Source organism: Labrus mixtus, chromosome 9, assembly GCF_963584025.1.
Source record: "Labrus mixtus chromosome 9, fLabMix1.1, whole genome shotgun sequence".
Lineage (NCBI taxonomy): Eukaryota > Metazoa > Chordata > Actinopteri > Labriformes > Labridae > Labrus > Labrus mixtus.
In genome coordinates, this window is record NC_083620.1 from 8,949,346 (window position 1) to 8,969,006 (window position 19,661).

Consider the following 19,661-nt stretch of genomic DNA (forward strand, 5'->3'; position numbering starts at 1 on the left):
AATGGAACTGATTAGTTATTGTCATCACTGGCACACACTGTACAGCATTTCCAGCATGGAGACCGCCATCTATGGGACTCCAGCGCCCCCTGCAGGAACAGATTTGTGACATCACTCAGGCTTCATCCATTCATATGCACAGTCTTTGGGTATGACCAAGTAAAGCCTATCATGAATTAACACTCCTGTGAGGAGTCCTGACCGAGTTTGATTCAGCGGGGCAACGAGAGTGAGTGCTGTCAGATGGGGCCCCCTCAGGGAGGTTTTCTACTGTCATTGCAAAATTTGCACATTTTCGGCTGCCGCTTTTGGGGCCCCCTACCTAATATCTATTCATCCCATGTGTATTAACTCTCATGGTGGAAATGCTGTGTACGTGAGTGCAAAAGTGCATAGATTTACTTCTGCTCTGTGTTTCTGATTGTATAATGAGTGAGCTCTTGTGTTTTTCGTATAGCAGTAATCCACTTACTCATACATTTCAGGGTCCATAGATTGTGTGTAGGTGTGTGTTTGTGTGTGCCTGGAAGTTTCTAAGAAACCGGAGACCTTGATAACATTTTGGTATTAGAGCGAGCAAGCCAAATAACAGTAAAAAACAGCACAGTAAAAACTTCTCTTCCCTCCCATTCATCATATTAATCTGGACCAAATGGGTTCGCTGAATCTTCTCTTCTTTCAGCCAGTCTCCGCTCTTACCCTTCGCCCTTTCCTCCCTCTCAATTCTGCTTTCTTTTTTTAAACACCAATTTGTCTTACTTTCTGGACAAACTCTCCACCTCTTTCTGCCTACCCAAATAGTTTTTTTTTTGGTTTTTTTTTCCCAGAGAAGAGAAAGTTTATGTGCAGTGCAGCTCTTCTCTCTGACTGGCTGATGCACTTCCTGGATTGAGGGTGGCTGTCAGAATCTTCTGTGAAGATTTATTGCGCACATCCAACCCTGACCTTAAGTGTGGTAAGAGAAAAGGAGGAGAAAGAGAGATGAATTGAGGAAAAGATAGAGACAGAGAGGCGGGCGAATAAGTGAGCCGGGTAGAGGCTTGGTAAACTTGCCGTGGGAGTATCGTCGGCGTGCACGTGTTGTCATGGCTTAGGTAATCAAGAGGGGGCGTGTGATGGATGTAGTGTGGCAGTGGGCAAGATGGTATGATCCCCCCTGACAACCCTCACCCCCGTCTGCCTCCTTCCACCGCTGCACTAACGGTCTGTGGCAACTTTCACCTCAGCTTGGTTTGTACTGACACCTAAACCTGTGGGACCGTGTTTTCCTTTTTTCCTCTCTCGCTGAGGCCGCTATTGTTTCGCTATCTTTTCTCTGTAACTGATTACTGATTCTTCACCTCAGCAGGTTCTCCACTTTCCCTCAGTCCCACAGTTCTTGTCTCTATTGTTATATCTTCTGCTGAATGTAAAGTAAACAAATCAGTATTATGCATACATAAAGAATTACCTTTATTGAGAATCACAATTTGTAACTCCAAGAATGATTTTTGTTCTTGCTCCTGCCAGCAACCTTGATCCAGCACATAGACTGCATATAACATGGACGTAGTCTCAGTGACGTCTCCCATTGGTTTCTGAATGATGCTCCATAATGGCAGTCGCCATATTTGAAATGCTGTAATCGAGCCTCTTGGCTTGTTACTTTCAATTTGGAAGCATAATTCATGAAAAATTGTTACACTTAATGAAGTCAAAACGGATGAGTTCCATTAAACAGTCCCTCACCCCCGACCCGTACAGCGTGACCAATGAAGAAATGATTCATACCAAACCACTGAGGCTTATATGTCTAGGTCCGTCCACCAGTTAGTTTAGAAATGAAAAAGCCTTTTTGGAGGAGAGGTGTAACCTCTTCAAGATCTTTAACTAAGTCCAGTTGTCTGTGGATCAAGTTTCACATTTTCCATGACCTAGGTGACTGAGAGCCTACTCAAGACATCTTTTGATATGGTACTCAATGTTTTTTTTTAGCTTTAGCATCCAGCCTTAAGTGGACTCTTGGGGAAGTGCAACAGTATGGGCACTAGAAAATGTTTCTTTGGTACATACAGTAGGAGTTAAATGAATCAACTAGAAGGTTATCGGTTCAATCCCAGCTCCTCCTTCCCACAGTTCAAAGGTTCTTTGGGCCAGACAGCGGACTCCAAAGGCAGAGCACAGTGCATGAATGTGAATGATCAGTAATGGTGGGCAGTGTGCATCCCAGCATATCAGCCTCTACAGCCAGTGTATAAATGTATGTGTGAAAAGGTGGATGTCTTGTGAGTGGGCTTCGTATAGTTACCATATACAGTCCATTTACCATTTCCATTCGCAGATGTCAACAGGGAAGCCAGTTCAGCCAAGACCTGAAATGCCCCACAGGAGGGTCTGACCTACTTCTCTTTGAGATGATATTTACTCACTTGTACGATGTCTCAGAATACAAAGACATTTCATCGTTTTGCAACCTGCTCCTCTGAGTTCAATCCATTAGAGAATACATTTGAAACTAGATTTCAGATGCTCATTCAATCCTGCGTCAGTTTGTGCAAGGCGTAAACAATGACCGACAATATCAACTAAATTTGCGCTTCAACATGTTTTCAGCGGTACATAAGGAGGGTAATGAATTCAAGCAGAGAAGAGAGTTCAATGTGTAGTTCTCACAAAGTCCTGAAATGTTTACCAAGAAACCATTTCAACTAAAACACCTCAGACTTATCTCCTCTATGAAATTATGTTTACTCATCCAGGAGACGTCTTTTAAACAAAGAACAACAAAATGCATCCAAACATCCATTTAATAAATACACTTGAAAATCCAAACAAGCATTTCAATTCCACATTCACTTTCTGCAACAATGACTGACAACTCCCACACTCCCCCACACAGACACACACACACACACACACACACACACACACACACACACACACACACAAACACACACACACACACACACACAAACACACACACACACACACACACACACACACACACACACAAACACACTCACACACACACACACACACACAAACACACACACACACACCTGAATCCTTCACATCAGCCCGTGTCTCGTAGTTGCACAATAATGTTGTCTTTCTTCCTGCAAATAGGTTTTTTCTTTCATTTGTTTAGGAGGTTAGTTGTCCTGTGCCATGTCGTGAGCGGCTGCATGCTGAGTGAGTGTTTTTCCATCGCTCCTCTCAGCAGGGTTGTCTACAGTGATGGTAAGATGGAGGTGTGATGGCAGCTCTTCATTTATCTACTCACTGCGATGGATTCTGTTTGGAATATTCCTCGCTGTGTTATTGTAAATTTACCGTCTGACTCAAATGCGCAGAATTTGTCCATACCTGGTTGACCGGTTAGCAGAGCCAGTGGAGCTTGGACACAAACACAATGGATATCCTGAATATGAAATCTCCCGCTAGCTTTCCAGTGGAGCACCTTTAAAGGCAGAATGTGCAACATGTTCCAAATAAATAAATCATAAATCAAGTCTATCCTGTGTAAATGTCTGTCTGAGTCATGACTGTCTACAATGAGAGAGAAGTTCGAGTCCCGCTGGCTGTGTTGTTGTCAGAGCCGTGTTTACATGGACGGGACGGCCGGCTCCTCCCCTTGTGTATAAAAGCTGTTTTAGTCAAGGACTAGAGAGAAGAAGAAGAACATACTCACTGATTATTTGAATTAATACGTTCAAATAAGTGTTAATAAGTGTTTTTAGATCACGCTCATTCTGTGTCAGTTTACTTGCAATGTGGAGCTACAAGCTAACTAAAGAGCGCTAACATTAGCATGCTAACACAACAATGCAGGACACAGGTGATTGCAGCTCGAGACGAGGACAATTTTGCCCGCAGCTTGCCGTTAATGGCGCTTAATGGTGCTTAACACGAGTGGAAAGGGGTTGGAGGTGTGTCTCTGGAGGAGAGCGGAGGCTTCAGTATGGAGGAGGTGTTGTATTCACCTCCCTGGACAATGCAAAACTTTGCAGATACAATTTCAACACTCCCGTACTTTGCATCCACCGTTATATTAACTCCAGAGACACTTCAGAGTAAAACACTGTTTGCAGCTCATATTTGCGCAGGCTAATAAAAAAGTATCTTCCACTGTTTCTTCAGAACAATAAGGACACTTAACCGTATCAAGTACGTTGTCTGACTTCCTGTCTGGGTTGATTTAGTCTGTTCAGCTTAGCGTGTGCTTGCAGCGGTCTCCATCAAAAATAGACTCTGTACGTATTTGAAACGGAGCAGAGCGTAGAGGACTACCTGGAAACTGTGGCTAACTGATGGGTTCAGAGATTGAGTCGCATGTTGAGATGCCTCCCATGAAACTACATCCTTAAAGACTTATTCATTGGCTTGATGTGGTCAGTATTTCATAGCCATTATTTCATCAAACAGTTCTATCTCAGTATATCCAAGAGGTGTGATTACTTTTTTTCCCCTTTCAACCTTCAAGGCCCAAGATCTCGGTCTTTACAAATCCCTTTTAAACCCCCTGCACACAGAGTTGGTTGTTAGACTTTAGAGCCGAGCCAATGGTTAGGACACTCACATCACAGGCTTTCTCTCTGTGGTTAAAGCTCTTTAGCAACAGGCTTAGTGTTGCAGCATGTTAGATTGTATTTTTTTACCAGAGCAGAGAGGGGAGAAAAAGAGAAGAGGATGAAAAAGAAAGGATGAACACATGTTTAACTGGTTACTGGCCACACAGTTCACATCATGTGTTGTACCTCTGATATGAGGGGGGAATCCCTCCAGCCCGAAGCGTTCAACCACAAACTAAAAGAAGAAAAACTAAACCAGAAGGATCGTCTAACAGGAAGTGCTAATGCACAGCTGAAGTTACAACACAACTTTGGATCCTGTGGTGCTGAAGTCAGAGGTGTCATGCTCAGGCGAGTTTCTTACTGGAGATTAACTGGGGGGAAATAAGGCAGTCCCAGTTTAATTAAAGGCAGAGTCAGTAGCTTTTTCCTACAAAATAAAATACAGATCTCCTAAAGTAAAGCTGCTCCATCATCCCTTCTGGGCCTCCGTACATGTGTGGTGGTGACTGTGTCTGCAGAGACTCTGTCCTCTGACTGGATTTTACTGTTCTGCTTTGTTCTGGTCGACTGGGGACGTTGCTGGGCGGAGCTTGTGTGTTTCCTCCAGCCAATGACAGCGCAGCAGGTGAGTTTAGGAGTGGATACAATTCAGCGATTGGACGCGGTTCAAACTGGCGACTAAGATGTGGACGTAGCGGCAAAGAAGAGAAAATATAATCACTTTTTTAAGCACTTTGGTCAACTGCTGCTGGGTTTTTAAAGGTTTCGGGGGGGCTTTTTATACCTTTATTTAGAGAAAGGTCAGAAATCTGGGAGAGAGAGAGAGAGTGGGGGGAACGACATGTGGAAAAGGAGCCATTGGTCGGATTTGAATCCTGGCCGCCCTCTTGGAGGACATTAGGCTACAGGTGCCCTGATGCTGCTGTTCTTAAATGTGCTTTTTAAATAAATGGGACTTGACTTGACTTTATGTATAACAACAACAAACAGGGGTGGCTCTGTTTATGTGAAAAGCTAATTGAGCAACAGTGACAAAGAGGTAAGATGTCTTTTTACCAAAACATCAAACGTCTCTGCAGTCAGTGCATGTTTGATATCTTTTGTTTTTCATTAGTTCTTACTTCAGTGATAAAATGTCCTCCTGCTGGGCTCTAAATATTCTCTGTCTCCCTTTATTCTGTCTCTGATCTGTGTAGGACTTTTTTTTATTGTTTTCTCAGCTCCGTCCATTGCGATAGACTTGTTCAATTAAAAAAGTGACATGAAAGGTAATCGTTAGCGCTTCTGGCAGATAATTAGCTGCTGTCCCACAAATCAACACCTCTCCCGGGCCCCCTGACGAAGAGAATTAGAAGACTGCTTAATCTGTTCATATTTTTCATGAGCTCGTAAGCAGACGAGTGCAGCAAACAATGTCACAATCACAATCCTTTTAGCCCTTTGGGTCTGAACATGTGAGCCACTTATGGATGCACTACAGGGCCACGTTAAAGGTATGCTAACTGCCAGAGGGCCAAGTTGTTCCCTATTGTAGGAAAAGTTGAGTTAGGTGATTATAAATCGCACTGGCAACCAGTTGCCCAGCCCTGAGTAAGTTATATTTTGAACTGTTAGTCCACGGACTAATTGGGACCCCATACATCTGGAACAGTATTCTTTCTCTATATTAATGTCGGCGAGTTAAGACGTGAATGTGATCAGGGTGCAGGTGGCCGATGTGGTCCTCGGAGTGAGCGGGCAGCCCGTGTTTGGCTCCCACCTGTGGCTGTTTTCCCCCACTCTCTCTCTCTCTCTCCCTCTCTGTCCCTGATTTCCGACTCCTTCCTGTCCTGTCTCTCCGATGGAGGCCCAAAAAGCCCAAAAATAAATCTTAAAAAAAAAGTACTCAATGTGATCATTCTCACTCAAAATGCCATGCGGTTGAAAACCCTGTGGATATTATTGGTGTGTGTTTATGAGTGCATGTGTGTGAGTGGCCCATTAGGAGCTTATGGAGAGGTCATTTGGCTGTTGACTCTCAGTCTCTGCCGGGAGCGGCTGTATAATTGCCCCTCTAATTAGTCTCTCTAGCCAGCCGGTAATTCATAGTCACCTTCAAGTACTTTTCTTACACACACGCAGAGACATGCATGCAGTACATGCTGTATACACACACACACACACACATCCACTATCACTTTCTTTTAATTGTTTCTTCTATTTTTGTAATTATAGGCTTTCAGACAAGACAGGCCTTTGTGGATGCTTACAATAATTGACATGATAATGGTTTCCATGTTGACACCAGGCTGACGATGATTTATGGCAATTATGTGTGAGCAAACAGCACTTTAGCTAATGAATCAGGAGGCTAAGTATTTCTGAGGCCAGACGAATGGGACTGGATGAGAGCCCTAGCTGTAATGATACCAAAAGTTGATGAGCTGTTAGAATACAATCTGTCAAGTAGTGTCTGATTCTGTGCTATTTGAAGGACTAATAGAACACATCCTGGGTTCAGTGTTTCTTTGCTCTAAACGTGCGCTTCTGTTAGGATTTATAACCGTCATGTTTCTTGTTTTTTAAACATTTTGCGTCCACTCTCTGTCATGCATCTTACTGCCAAGTTCCACGCACTCCGTGCGCACCGCAGTCCGTCAGTACCCTCTCTAGTCAATTATTGTGTTTCCACAGCGCAGCAGCCCGTCTCCGGCATGTGCCAGCAGCACCACTATGCTGTGCTCCATTTTATATTCGCTCCAGGTCTATTTCCGATGGAGCGCACTCCAAGCACGCATCAAGCTGGACAGAATAGAACGAGCCGTACAGGAAGTCAGGCAAGGAAACGCACAAGCATCTGGTCAGTTTCAAAATAAAACACAATATACGGACTCGTATTTTTCATCACTGCATTAACATTACGACAAAACGGGCATTGAATGAACAACAAATCATCCTCAGAAAGACAAAGCTACATGTTGTTTGCACGCTGTTCTCTTTATTCCCACGTGATCTTGTAGTTCTCCTGAGATCTTGTAGTTCTCCTGTGATCTTGTAGTTCTCCTGTGATCTTGTAGTTCTCCTGAGATCTTGTAGTTCTCCTCTGATCTTGTAGTTCTCTTGAGATCTTGTAGTTCTCCTGTGATCTTGTAGTTCTTCTGTGATCTTGTGGTTCTTCTGTGATCTTGTAGTTCTCCTGAGATCTTGTAGTTCTCTTGAGATCTTGTAGTTCTCCTGTGATCTTGTAGTTCTCCTGTGATCTTGTAGTTCTTCTGTGATCTTGTAGTTCTCCTGTGATCTTGTAGTTCTCTTGAGATCTTGTAGTTCTCCTGAGATCAGGAGCTGCTGATGGCTGCGCTCACGTTCCAGAAAGCAGTAGGGTAAGCGCATGCCGTCCAATGATCAATCTGAAAATGATGAAACAAGAGAGAAAGACCATTTCAGGTATGTTGTGTTCTTCACCTTTAAACTTATACTAATTTAAGTATTGACATTGCTCCTCTCGTAGATTTAAATCTGGTTCAAAGTCAGGGACAATGGCCAGAGTATTTTTTTTTTACCTCCTACTATTCATATCTTTATGGTCGAAAATGAAACTAGAGCACGACGAGACAACTCCCTCAGTCATTGGGGAAAACAAACAACTCTAAATAGGACATCCTTTCTGTGACCCTCCTGAGCGAGCACTACTTTGACATTGATGTTGCTGAAATACTCCTGTTAATATCATGTTTCTATATTTTCAGATCTATTTTGCAGAGATCTTCTGCTCAGTGTTTTCTACTTTACAGCTGTGCTACTCAACCTTATCCACCTCAAGGACCACATGGACAAAAAATGTACATTTAGCATTTTGAAAATAGGGATAATAGTTACATTAGGTTTGTTAGATATTTATATTAGTTGTGATTTATTCTCTTACTTATTAATTAGTGTCAAAAACGCAGGTTACCATGTGGTGGACACTGAAGCTTCAGTGTTTATCCAGCTCTGCATCGGTCTGTAAACCTTTCTGCGTTCTAACCTCTCTCCATTTTTCAAAATCATCTCCAATATTGATCCTAGTTTGAGCACGTTTCTGCTCGTGGAGCTTATTAGAAACATGCAGAGGCTTTTTAGGTCGGGTACAATCACTTCTATCTGAACCAGTTCTCTTGCCCGCTTCCATCGCTGCAACACCTGTTGACCTGATAACTGCTCTCATATCTGGCAAACCGAGGGGCGTCCAAAATGGCCGCGTGGTGGGCGCCTTAAAACCGCCTACCTTCTCTGGTCCAAACAGATCCAGAGCATTCAGGACCAGAATCTAAAGTTCGAAGGAGGACATACTGGCTGCTGCATTGTTGTCAGAGAAGCCAGCACTTCAACATAGCATGTTTCCTTAATGTCTGATCATATAGTAAGGTCACTTTATCATTTCACTCACTACACATCTTACTGATTGGACCTTTAAAGTCATGGAATTGACTGAAACTGTATAAAAATTAAACTAATCATGTTCCTCTGTCTCTCCTTTGTCATCATTGGGTATTTTGCAAGTTACTATGGTAACCCACCCCAGCCAATCCAAACCCTTCACTTTACTCCCTGCATTCGCTTTACCTCTACAGTAACTTTCTCATCCCTCCGCTGGCTCCTCCTCCCCACCCCTCCTTCAAGTCACCTTGTTTTCAGTGCTCATCAATCTCCGTTGTGGATCCTTCCTCCAACAGGCCCTACAGGCCCTCCTCCCCACTTAACTCCCGCCACCTCTTTCACTTCCATCTTTCCCTTCCTCTCCCTCTCAGAGCTGTTCCCCAAGTCTGCAGTACAAGATAAAAATAACCTCAGGTTTATATCTCTGCTGTCTTTGCCTTTTGGTTCCCACTAATGACTTACCAGTTCATTAGGTGCATCTGTAAAATCTTATAAAATATATAATATTAAAAAAGAATACTTAATTATCTCTCTCTCTGTTTTGAGATTTGAGTCTTTCTGTGGCTGTGATTTTTGTGATGAAACCATTGTTACTGAAACGAAAACCTGATGATTTAAGATATCTGTTTATCCACACATCCATTGTCTATACCGCTCTTCCTGTTCGGGGTCGCAGGTCCAGCTCCCCCAGGCGAGGGGCGGGGATTACACCCTGGATTGGTTGCCAGTCAATCACAGGGCTGACACATAAAGACAGACATCTCCTGTCCGAACCAGGAACCTTTTGCTAATATATATTTCAGGGTTGTATGAATATCATAAGTCTGGAAGTTGTATTGGAAGTCAGCAGATGGCAGATTTATCATTTGAACCATCGACAGCATAAACATGGACGTAGTCTCAGTGACCTCACTCATTTGTTCCTGAAGAAGCACTTTGAAGCCAAACGATGGTGGTCAAATTGGAAATGAGATCTCCTTGTCTCTCCTTCTGCAATTGTATGAATAACTCTCAGCCTTAATATCATCAAAACTGATGAGATATGAAAAAATAAAATCGCCCCCCATTCAGTTTTTTATAAAGAAATGAGCTCTGCAGACCACAACTGTTTTGTTGTTGTACCAGTTTGTTAATTTCTGGGATTGGGAATCTTTGTTATTGTAGCAGGCCTCAAGTGGACACTTGAGGAACTGCAGTTGTTTGCATTTTTCAACACTGGAGATTGCCGCTCGACTGGACACAGCCATGCTAGAGGTTGTCTCATTGCTCCCAGTGTTAATGCTAAGCTAAGCACACGGTCTCTGCATCTAGCAGCGTATTTTGCATACAGACCCATGAGTGTTTTTCACCGTCTCTCCTCGTTTTCAGCGAGAAAGCTGGAACATGTATGTAGTGGCATGTAGGACTATTCCTTAATTATTTTCTTCTTGTTGTTCACTGAGTTTTAGGCACATTTTTCAGAGTAATAAAGGTTTCATCTTCAGTCCTTTCCCCATCACGTTCTCTCGCTGTCTCAATTTCTTTTTAGAGTTTATCATTTATTTTCTTTTGCCGTCTCTTTCTCTCTTTCTTTCCTTTCATCTCCACCTTCCCTTGTTCCCTTTGCTCTCTGCCCCGCCACCTCCCGATCTTAAATCATCTCATCTCTCCTCATTCTTCTACCTTTTCTATCTCATTCCTGAATCTCTTGTTTGAAGTCAAGAGGTTCTGGGTTGGGCGACAGATCTCTTTAAGACTTTCAACTCCAAAGAACTCGAGGCAACAACTCCCACAGTCGGGTTCTAATGGAGAGACAGGCGAAGAAGAAAAGAGACCAAATAAACTGCAGAGGAAGAAGAGAGTGAGGTAAAGGAGGGGAGATAGCAATTGCGTTTTTATTCTCGCCATCCAGTGCCCCAAGAGATGACCAAGGATCTTTGATGTGAGATGTTTCCGATCTCTCTCTCTCCCTCGCTCTTTTTTGTCCTCCGGTTGTTTCCCGTCCTCCCTCTTCTTTGTTTGTGTGGTTATTTATTTCATTCATTCCTTCCGCCTGTCAATTTGCATCAGGCAGAGACACAGGAAAGTGGAGGGATTGGGGAATACAAAAACTTTTTGCTTTGCTTTCATAAGCAAAGTAAGTCAGTGCTGCTCCCCTAAACTTTCACTTTGGCTTTGAAGTTTCTTGAAGTTGGCACGTAATGATGCCAGCGTGATGTCTCTGCAATCATATGTGTGTGTGTGTGACTGCTGGTGGGAAGATGTTTTTACAAGTGCTGTAGCCCTGATGAATCTCTGTCTCGCTCTAATTACCACAAACACACACTCCTGTATACATGGAGACACACCAGGGTTGACAACTTTTTCAGAACCAAATAAGGGACAAAATGCTTGGAGCTCAGCACCTCAGCTGTGTGGGTATGACACGTGTATACCATAGACTGTAAATATTTATATAGGCCTGAATGACGTCCCCCGTCTGTTCCAGCAGGGGGCGCTGGAGTCCCATCGATAGCAGTCTCCATGCTGGAAATGCTGGGTGCGTTCGAATTGTCCCTCCTATCTCCTTTCACTATCCACTTTACCTTAACCCCGGAAGCATTTAAGTGGCGGCCATGATAAGAGCCGTTTGAATTCTCTAAAAGTTAAGGAAAGGTGGGTCAGTGCTTCCTTTATAACCTCCTTTAGCATAGGATACACCGGACCATCCTTTACCAAAGGAGATGAGATATGCCGCCCCACAATTCCTTGCGGCCGCAACATTTAAAGCAAGTCGCACATCCGACTGTTCACGTAAATGAACGATGATCATAAACTGACACAGATCATGTAAGGGATAAGAGACATTTTTATCAGATGATGTTTTATTCAACATATTTCATTCACTTAAGAATGCTTTGTTCAGTTGTACATTTGTATGCTTCAAACATTATGTGTAGGTTATATCTTACATAAATGTAACAATTAATTTCATATTTATTTTTATGTTGATTGAGTGGACAGGAAGCTGATGGTTTCACGTTTGTTATTTGTGGCCTGGTAGTCTATATTGCTTTTATTTCAATCCCAACCTCGTGGTAATAAGGATTATTTCACCGGTAAGAAGGCACAGGGGAATGTTTTTTAGATGCGTTTTTTGTAGTCCATTTTCTGAACATTGTAGTTTCACCACGGCAGACACACGTCATTAACCTCCACCAGCCCGTCGCATTTAATGACGTGGCCTAGTGGAAATGTGGTCGGATTGTAAGAGCAACGAGATCGCCTTTCCCTAAGTCCTTTATGAATTCTCCTAACATCTTTCCTTAACCTCATGACGTTTCCCCGGGGTTAAGGTAAAGTGGATAGTGAAAGGAGATAGGAGGGACAATTCGAATGCACCGGCTGTCTCAGTCTAACTTTCAGTCAACCTAACGACAGGCTGAGAGCTGGAACTGAGGCGGGTTTTAAACCTCCTGACAAACCATTATACCTCGCCCACCTGTCAATCAGGTCAGCTACACACCTAACTATGGATAACATGTACCGTTCATCACATCAAAATGGATGAGTCATCAAAAAATTCCCCCCCGTATAGTGTGTGCTGATCGAGACATGAGCTAATCAGACCTATTTGTTTTTTGAACGAGGCTGTAAACATGTTAATCTCTGCTGTAAAAACAGGCTTTTTTGAGTGGGTGTGCATTTTTCTGCCTATTGAAAATTCCTGACAGCATGAAGTGGAGAAAGCTTCCATTGAGTCGCCACTTACCAGCTTAAGCCACACCTTGCTTCCCTTCACTTGTTGTAGCTGTATGTATTTTCTTTTTTTGACGGTTTGTTTTAATATTTACCAGTAAAAACAAGCTTACCGAACAACACCACTTAATTGAGAGGCCTTTTGATGCTGTAGGCATATCTGATGCAAACTGCTCATATTTGTGTTACGGTTAGTACAAATTCTGGACCAAAAAGCACGACTCAGATAGGCAGGATCAAGTTGATAACAAAAAGGTTTATTCCAAAAAGTGACTCAAAAGGTACAAGGAGGAGGGGTAGTGCGAGGTTCCCAGTGGCAGTGTCCGTGATCCCAGAGTGGTGTCCAAAAAAGCACAGGTGAGGTGAAGCAAAAATCACAAAAAGCAATCTGGCGCAAGGCAGAGAAGAAAAACGGAGTTAGCTACACAAGCTATCACAATGAGCACTAGAATCCAGAGAAGCCAAGAGAGTACAATACCACGCGAGCAGGTGAAACAATCTGGCGCCGAGGTGAAGCAAAAGGAAGTCTTTGTAGTCGAGATCCTGATGACCAACTAGCTGCACCTGGCGCCGCCTGAGAACATGAGCCCCGCCCACCAAACTCACACAGACAGGGGAGAGACACATGAGGATTAAACAGACAGGGAATGACAAACAACACAACAAAAGGGGAAGGAAGGGCTGCCATGATGTGAATCATGTCAATTTGAGCCCAAATTAGTCAACATGCACTTCTTCTGTTGATCACATTTAAGGTGGCTGAGCAGACATTTGACAAAACTGTATAATCCAAGCCATCCCTCTTACAGTTCAAATACATTTTCTGCTTCTCTGTTTTTTGTTATCCTCATGGTAGTGATTAAGGGTTGATGGTGTAATTGTTGTTTTAAAGGTATTTTCAGCCTGGCATGATGATTTAAAGCTCTTACCCACAACACTTGTGTCTGTCTTCCACCTCTTCCTCTGTTTCTGAGTAGTATTGACCTATATGGCTCCATAATTGCCTCCCTTTCTCTGTCCCTGAGCGAGCTATCCAACTGACAGGGGCAGCTTCCTATTGGCCGAGAGCGCCTTGACATCGCCTCTTTGAAGAGCTGCAAGAAGAAGTCACCCACTAGGCTCTCCCATGGTCCCATATGGGCCTGAGCTCTCTTTGAAATCCTGAACAGACACAACAAGGAAAAAAGCATTACAGAGCATGAGCAGAGAACATCTGATTGTGTAAATGTCAGAGGGATTAGTGTGTGTGCACTGGAATGAAGATACCTTGCTTTACAATCGACACATAGGGAATAAAACATAAAGAGTTTGAAGTTCAACAGACACGTTAAAGTAAAAGGAGCAAAATGTAACTGACCCCTAGTGTTTAAAATGGGTACTGCAGTCTAAATTCTAAACATTGTAGAGAGCTGTCTCCCCACCCGCCCCCTCCTCTCTAGTCAATGCTCACGCAGGTTGCCATGTGGTGGACACTGAAGCTTCAGTGTTTATCCAGCTCTGCATCGGTCTGTAAACCTTTCTGTGTTCTAACCTCTCTCCATTTTTCTAAATCATCTCCAATATTGATCCTAGTTTGAGCACGTTTCTGCTCGGGGAGCTTATTAGAAACATGCAGAGGCTCTACAATCACTTCTATCTGAACCACTTCTCTTGCGCACTTCCATCGCTGCGACACCTGTTGGTTTGACCTGATAACTGCTCTCACATCTGGCAAACCGAGGGGCGTCCAAAACGGCCGTGTGGAGGTGCCTTAAAACCGCCTACCTTCTCTGGTCCAAACAAATCCAGAGCATTCAGGACCAGAATCTAAAGTTAGAAGGAGGACATACTGGCTGCTGCATTGTTGTCAGAGAAGCCAGCACTTCAACATAACATGTTTCCTTAATGTCTGATCATATAGTAAGGTCACACTTCATCCTCATACGTCACTGAGAATATTATCGATAACAGTTGCTAGAATATGATGGAAACACGTTGCAGCACACGATGTGACTTGGCTTGTTTCCTATCTAAACCCCCTCTTACTTTTATAGAACACTGGGTCCAGCCCTCTGACAGTGGCTCTGACACACACCGGATAGATGGATTCTAACAATGTTCAGAGTTGAATTAAGTGTACATGTTTGTAACTTCTAATTTAAAAAAGGTCTGCAACTTGAGCTGCCAGTGACTCACACTACACTTAACTGTGTGCGCAGCAGATCTAACTGCTAAAAGTATATGTGGCCACAGCACTAACGAGCACCGCTGCATGAGGTGCTGCTGATAGTGGAAATACACTCGTTTTAAATCTGTGATTGAGCGTCTGCCTCGAGTGTCATGCCGGTGTATCTGTGATGGCAGCTGTGTCACCTGAAGCCTGTACATTTTCTCATGCAGGGGACGCAGACTCTGCATGCACAGGTCACTTCTCTGACTACTGATGGTTATATCAGATTCGCATTGTAGATCAGTCATGGACATGAGAAAACTGTTAATTTGAGATTGCATCAAATAACATTAAAGTGGCAACATGACATTCTTCGGGTTGCTCGACTGAAACTGCACATCATGCAATGTGAACATTGCCCGTGCACAAACTGTATCACGATCCTGATGTTAAAATGATGTGTTGTTCAGCACTAACATGTGTAGACATACAGAGGCGTCCTCTTGTACGTTCCTACTATTAATGCATTACTTGAGTCAGCCTTTATAAACCTGATTCTGCTGCTGTTATTCCAACTTGTAGCGCCGCTGTCATTCAGTACCATGCTCTTTTCTACCTTTTTATAAAGCTACTAAATAACTAAGCCTCATCAACATGCTGCTCACCTGCTTTTGTGAAAACTGAAAAAAAAGAAATCTGTTGCTACTCAGTAAAATACGCTGCAGAAGAAGTCAGTCAACATAGCGGACATACTGGGGGCGGTTGGGAACCGTAGGGCTGTCAGGTCAAGTCCCAGTGGGGACCAAGCCTGGAAATAGGTCTGGAGCTGGAGAGGTACCAGTTCACTTCCTGAGCACTGTTGAGGTGCCCTTGAGCAAGGCACAAAACTCCCACCAGCTCAGGTGCAGAATTAGAGATGTGTGATGTCAATTAATATCAAGTAAACTGGTGAATAAGCAGTTGAAGTCAAAAATAACTGACCTAAAATAAGGTTAAACAGACTGAGTTAGTCTACCTGCGATGCATTGCCTCTCACAAGAATGATACGTGATACATTTTGATAATCAAACACTGACTTTAGAGTCTTGTTTTTTTATCTCTTGACAGCACAAACATTTATAGAACTTGTATGCACACTGCATAAGGAGTGTATAAATGTTAATGCATGCCTAACATCCTGGCTGAGTACTCAAAGGCGATCCATCCTTACGAGTCTGATCTACATCATCAAATCAAAAGTCTGATTATCCCTCCATCAATTCCGAGCAGCACCTCAGCACATCAACATGCTGCATATGTGTTCAGCAGCTGTTCAGAATGATCACCAATATGCCCTGTGTTGTATCTCACACCTCAATAGCGGCTAAATTGAACGGGATTGATTAGAACTCCCTTCTGCTGTGCTAGCATGCTGTTAATAAGCAGGCCGCGTAGCCCTCTTCATTAGAGAGGAAGGTTACCCAAGGCTAAGTGTTCAAAGGCTGTCCCAGGTTATATCAGAGGAGCTGAGAGGAAGGGGTGAAGTGTGGCTGATGAGTGCTGGCGCTGCTGAGGAAAAGCACGGCCTAAAGCGGAGGAAGAGGGAGGCGAGACAGGCTTACGCAGAGACAGACAGGCGTGAGTGGGCCGGTGCAATCAATTAAAATGCTCAGCGAGGCAGGGTGAGTGGTCAAGCATGCTGAAGAGTGGCGCAGTCAAGTAGTTTTGAGAAGAGGTTAAAAAGGTAATGTGCTAATGCATTTTAATGAGCAGGATGCACAAAAAAACTATTCTGTTGAAAACTTTGAAGGCCAAAAATGACTTAGAATTTAGACCTGTAATTTCACTCTCTATCCAAGTGCAACATAACTCTACACCAAAACAAACACACTGTACCATAATGTCAATCACTGGTATAAAAGAGGACCTAATGTGTGGTTTACCAGTCCTGCTCTGCGTGATGTCTGGGTAACACTGAAAAGAAAAATGCCCCCCTGCACATATCGAAGCTGAACTTCAATGCATGCAATCATTGGTTTATAAACTAAGTGGAAAGACAACAGTTTGTGCTCTACCGAGGATTATGTGGCCCAAAAACTATCTGTATTTCTCTGGGTTGACTGACAGATATTTAAGGACCTTTAGAGGGAAACTTGTGAAAGCTTTACTGTGTCTGAAAACGGCCCACCGATGTTTCCTCTCTCCCTGTTCCTAATGCTTAAAGGGGACATATTCTGAAAACTTGTACAGTGTTTGTGAACATGTATTTGGGTAACCTGAGTGTCTACCGACCCACAAAATGTGAAATAAACCCATCCAGTCCTTTGTTTGTGGTCTGCATAAGTCTTACAACACAGAGAAAAATGCTCTGTTTCAAATTTGCTCTCCTTGTGATGTCACAGTGGGATTCTGGTAATAAAAATCCCCTCCACTCCCCTGATATCTCCACCCATGGACTCCACCCCCAGCCTAGAGCAAAACATTTGCGCAGGTCTGCCATATTTATTCTCGCTAGCAAAGGAGTGATGTCTACCTGGAAGACTCAGGGGGGGGGCTCATTGCATTTAAAGAGACACACACACACCAAAACGGAGCGTTCTGAGAGAGCTGGTTTATACAGGGTCACAAACCTCCTCTGGTGCTTGATTCATGTTATAGTTTGACCAAAGCACAGCACAGATGTTTCATTTAGACCACATGGGACTGTTTGAAAATGTGGAAAAGGGGGATGATATGTCCTCTTTAATATTGAGCACATGTCAAGAGTCATGTCTTTTTTAAAAGATAGAGGACAAAAGCAGCTCTAGAGTCTTATTTGGAGAGTATACTGACTGCTATTTTTTACAAAAGCTGGAAACCACATATCCATTCATGACGCTTTCCCTTTCTCTCTCTGGACAGATCTGTGACAAAGAGTGGCATTACTACGTCATCAATGTGGAGTTCCCAGTGGTGACGCTCTACGTGGATGGAGTGACCTTTGACCCTTACCTGGTGACTGACGACTGGCCCATCCACCCCTCTCAGATCGATGTGCAGCTCACAGTCGGAGCCTGCTGGCAAGGTGAGCGGGCCGAGCTGAGTGTCAATGAATATGAGGATGATGATGATGGTAACAGTTTGACAGTAGTGGTGATTATGATGAGGATGCTTCGGTTAAATATCCCAAAAGTTGCATAAAAAGTCACATTTCAATTAGGTGTATCGGGTGAATCATACTTCTGAAGATCAAGAACACTGCACTAAGGGCCTCATTGAGTAGGGAACATGTTCTTTGGCCTTGAATGAATAATGTAATTAAGAAAAGCACTTATTGTGCCTTTGACAAATGATTGAACCCAAAGTGTGAAAGAAGGCGTACAACTGAACCGTCCTCTGAACTGATGGCTGCTGCTAATTGCACAAAGGTAGAAGAAAAGGATTTTTTTTTTCAGACGGCGCAGCAGAGCGTTGGTTTGATAGCCTAAATAAGACGAAGAGCCCCGATATCTTTTGTACGGTAGCTGGAGAAGGTCAATCTTGTGCCGCTTTCATCAGTGTGGCTGACCCTCTTCCTCCTCCTCCCCGCTGCTCCTCCTCCTCCTCCTTCTCCTCTTCCTCCTCTTCCTCTCCCCCCCCCCCGCTCTTCCTCTTTCTCTTCCTCCTCCTCCTCCTCTTCCTCTTCCTCTTCCTCTTCCTCCTCTTTCTCCTCCCCACTCCTCCTCCCTCTTCTCTCATTGAACACTGCGAGCCTTTAGCAGGATTAAATGGGCATCGAGTAGAAAAGGGAGTTCAGGGACTATTTCAGCTCTTTCTAGTTGGGGGCTAAGCCTCAGCAAAGAGTTGCAATGGTGATTCTGAACTCTTAGCGTGAGCCATTAGCCACAACAGGCTGCCTTTTCAAAGCCCTGACTTTTAAGTTTCCAGCATGTTGATTGCAAACGTGTTGCAAAGATGAGCTTATTTATTGCCTAACTGGCTGCACAAGCTTTAGTTCTGAATCTTTTTTTTTTTTTGGAGCGTTGGTGATGCAGAACTTCAGTAGCGGGTTTATCTCCGCTCTGTGCTGCACTGCTGGACGGCATTAACTGTCGAATAAGGATTTGGGAGTTCACACAGGCAGCTGCGTCGTGTTTAAATGGATGGATTCAGAGTTACTCATAAAGATTTGCCGGCTCAAAACACTTTGGCTGCAGGAAACACAAACACATTAGAGTGAGGTGAGGATAGATTTTCTGTTAAAGTTTTTAGCTGGTTGTTAAACAGACTGAAAACAAAATGATGATTCTAAATGAACCACGAAACCGAACCGATAAGTAAGAAAATTCATTATTTCTGTATTGTAATTTTTAAATACCTCAAACTGTACCTCATACTTTTTTACAGTCTTCCATTAGGCACTGATCTTGAACTTGATTGATTATGTGCTGTACGTGTCCTCTTCAGAGAACCCCATGCACCCTCGTTCATGTTTCAGGATTCTTGCAACTACACAAATGCGTGTCGGTCTAATGTCTTTAAAGGTCACATATTCTGCAAAATACACTTCCCCATGTTTCTCTAACACTATTATGCGTCCCTGTCTGTCTACAAACCCCCCAATGATAAGAAAAGTCCATCCTCTCCGTCTTTTACCTGCTCCTCTTTTCAGAAAATGTGTGCTCAAACAGGCCGTTTGGAAATTTTCCCTTCATGACATCACAAAGGGCAGTAACCCCTCCCGCAGGTGGGTGACACTCCCACAGCTATGTGCGAGAAAGCCCGAGCCACCCAAGCCCTTCCAGAGAGGGGGCGTGGTCAGACACAGCTCATTTACATTTAAAGGTACAGACACAGAAACAGTCTGTTCTGATCAGGTCTGAAATAGAGGGGTTTATAGACATGATCAA

General features: G+C 43.5%; 1 protein-coding gene across 1 annotated transcript in view; it reads left to right on the plus strand.

The window, feature by feature from the left end:
• Positions 1-19,661, plus strand: part of LOC132979782 (calsyntenin-2-like) — a 249,083-nt gene that overhangs the window by 199,969 nt on the left and 29,453 nt on the right. The window contains exon 9 of the mRNA XM_061045606.1: positions 17,695-17,857. Within this exon, the coding sequence (XP_060901589.1) occupies positions 17,695-17,857 (163 nt within the window). The remainder of the gene's footprint in view (positions 1-17,694; positions 17,858-19,661) is intronic.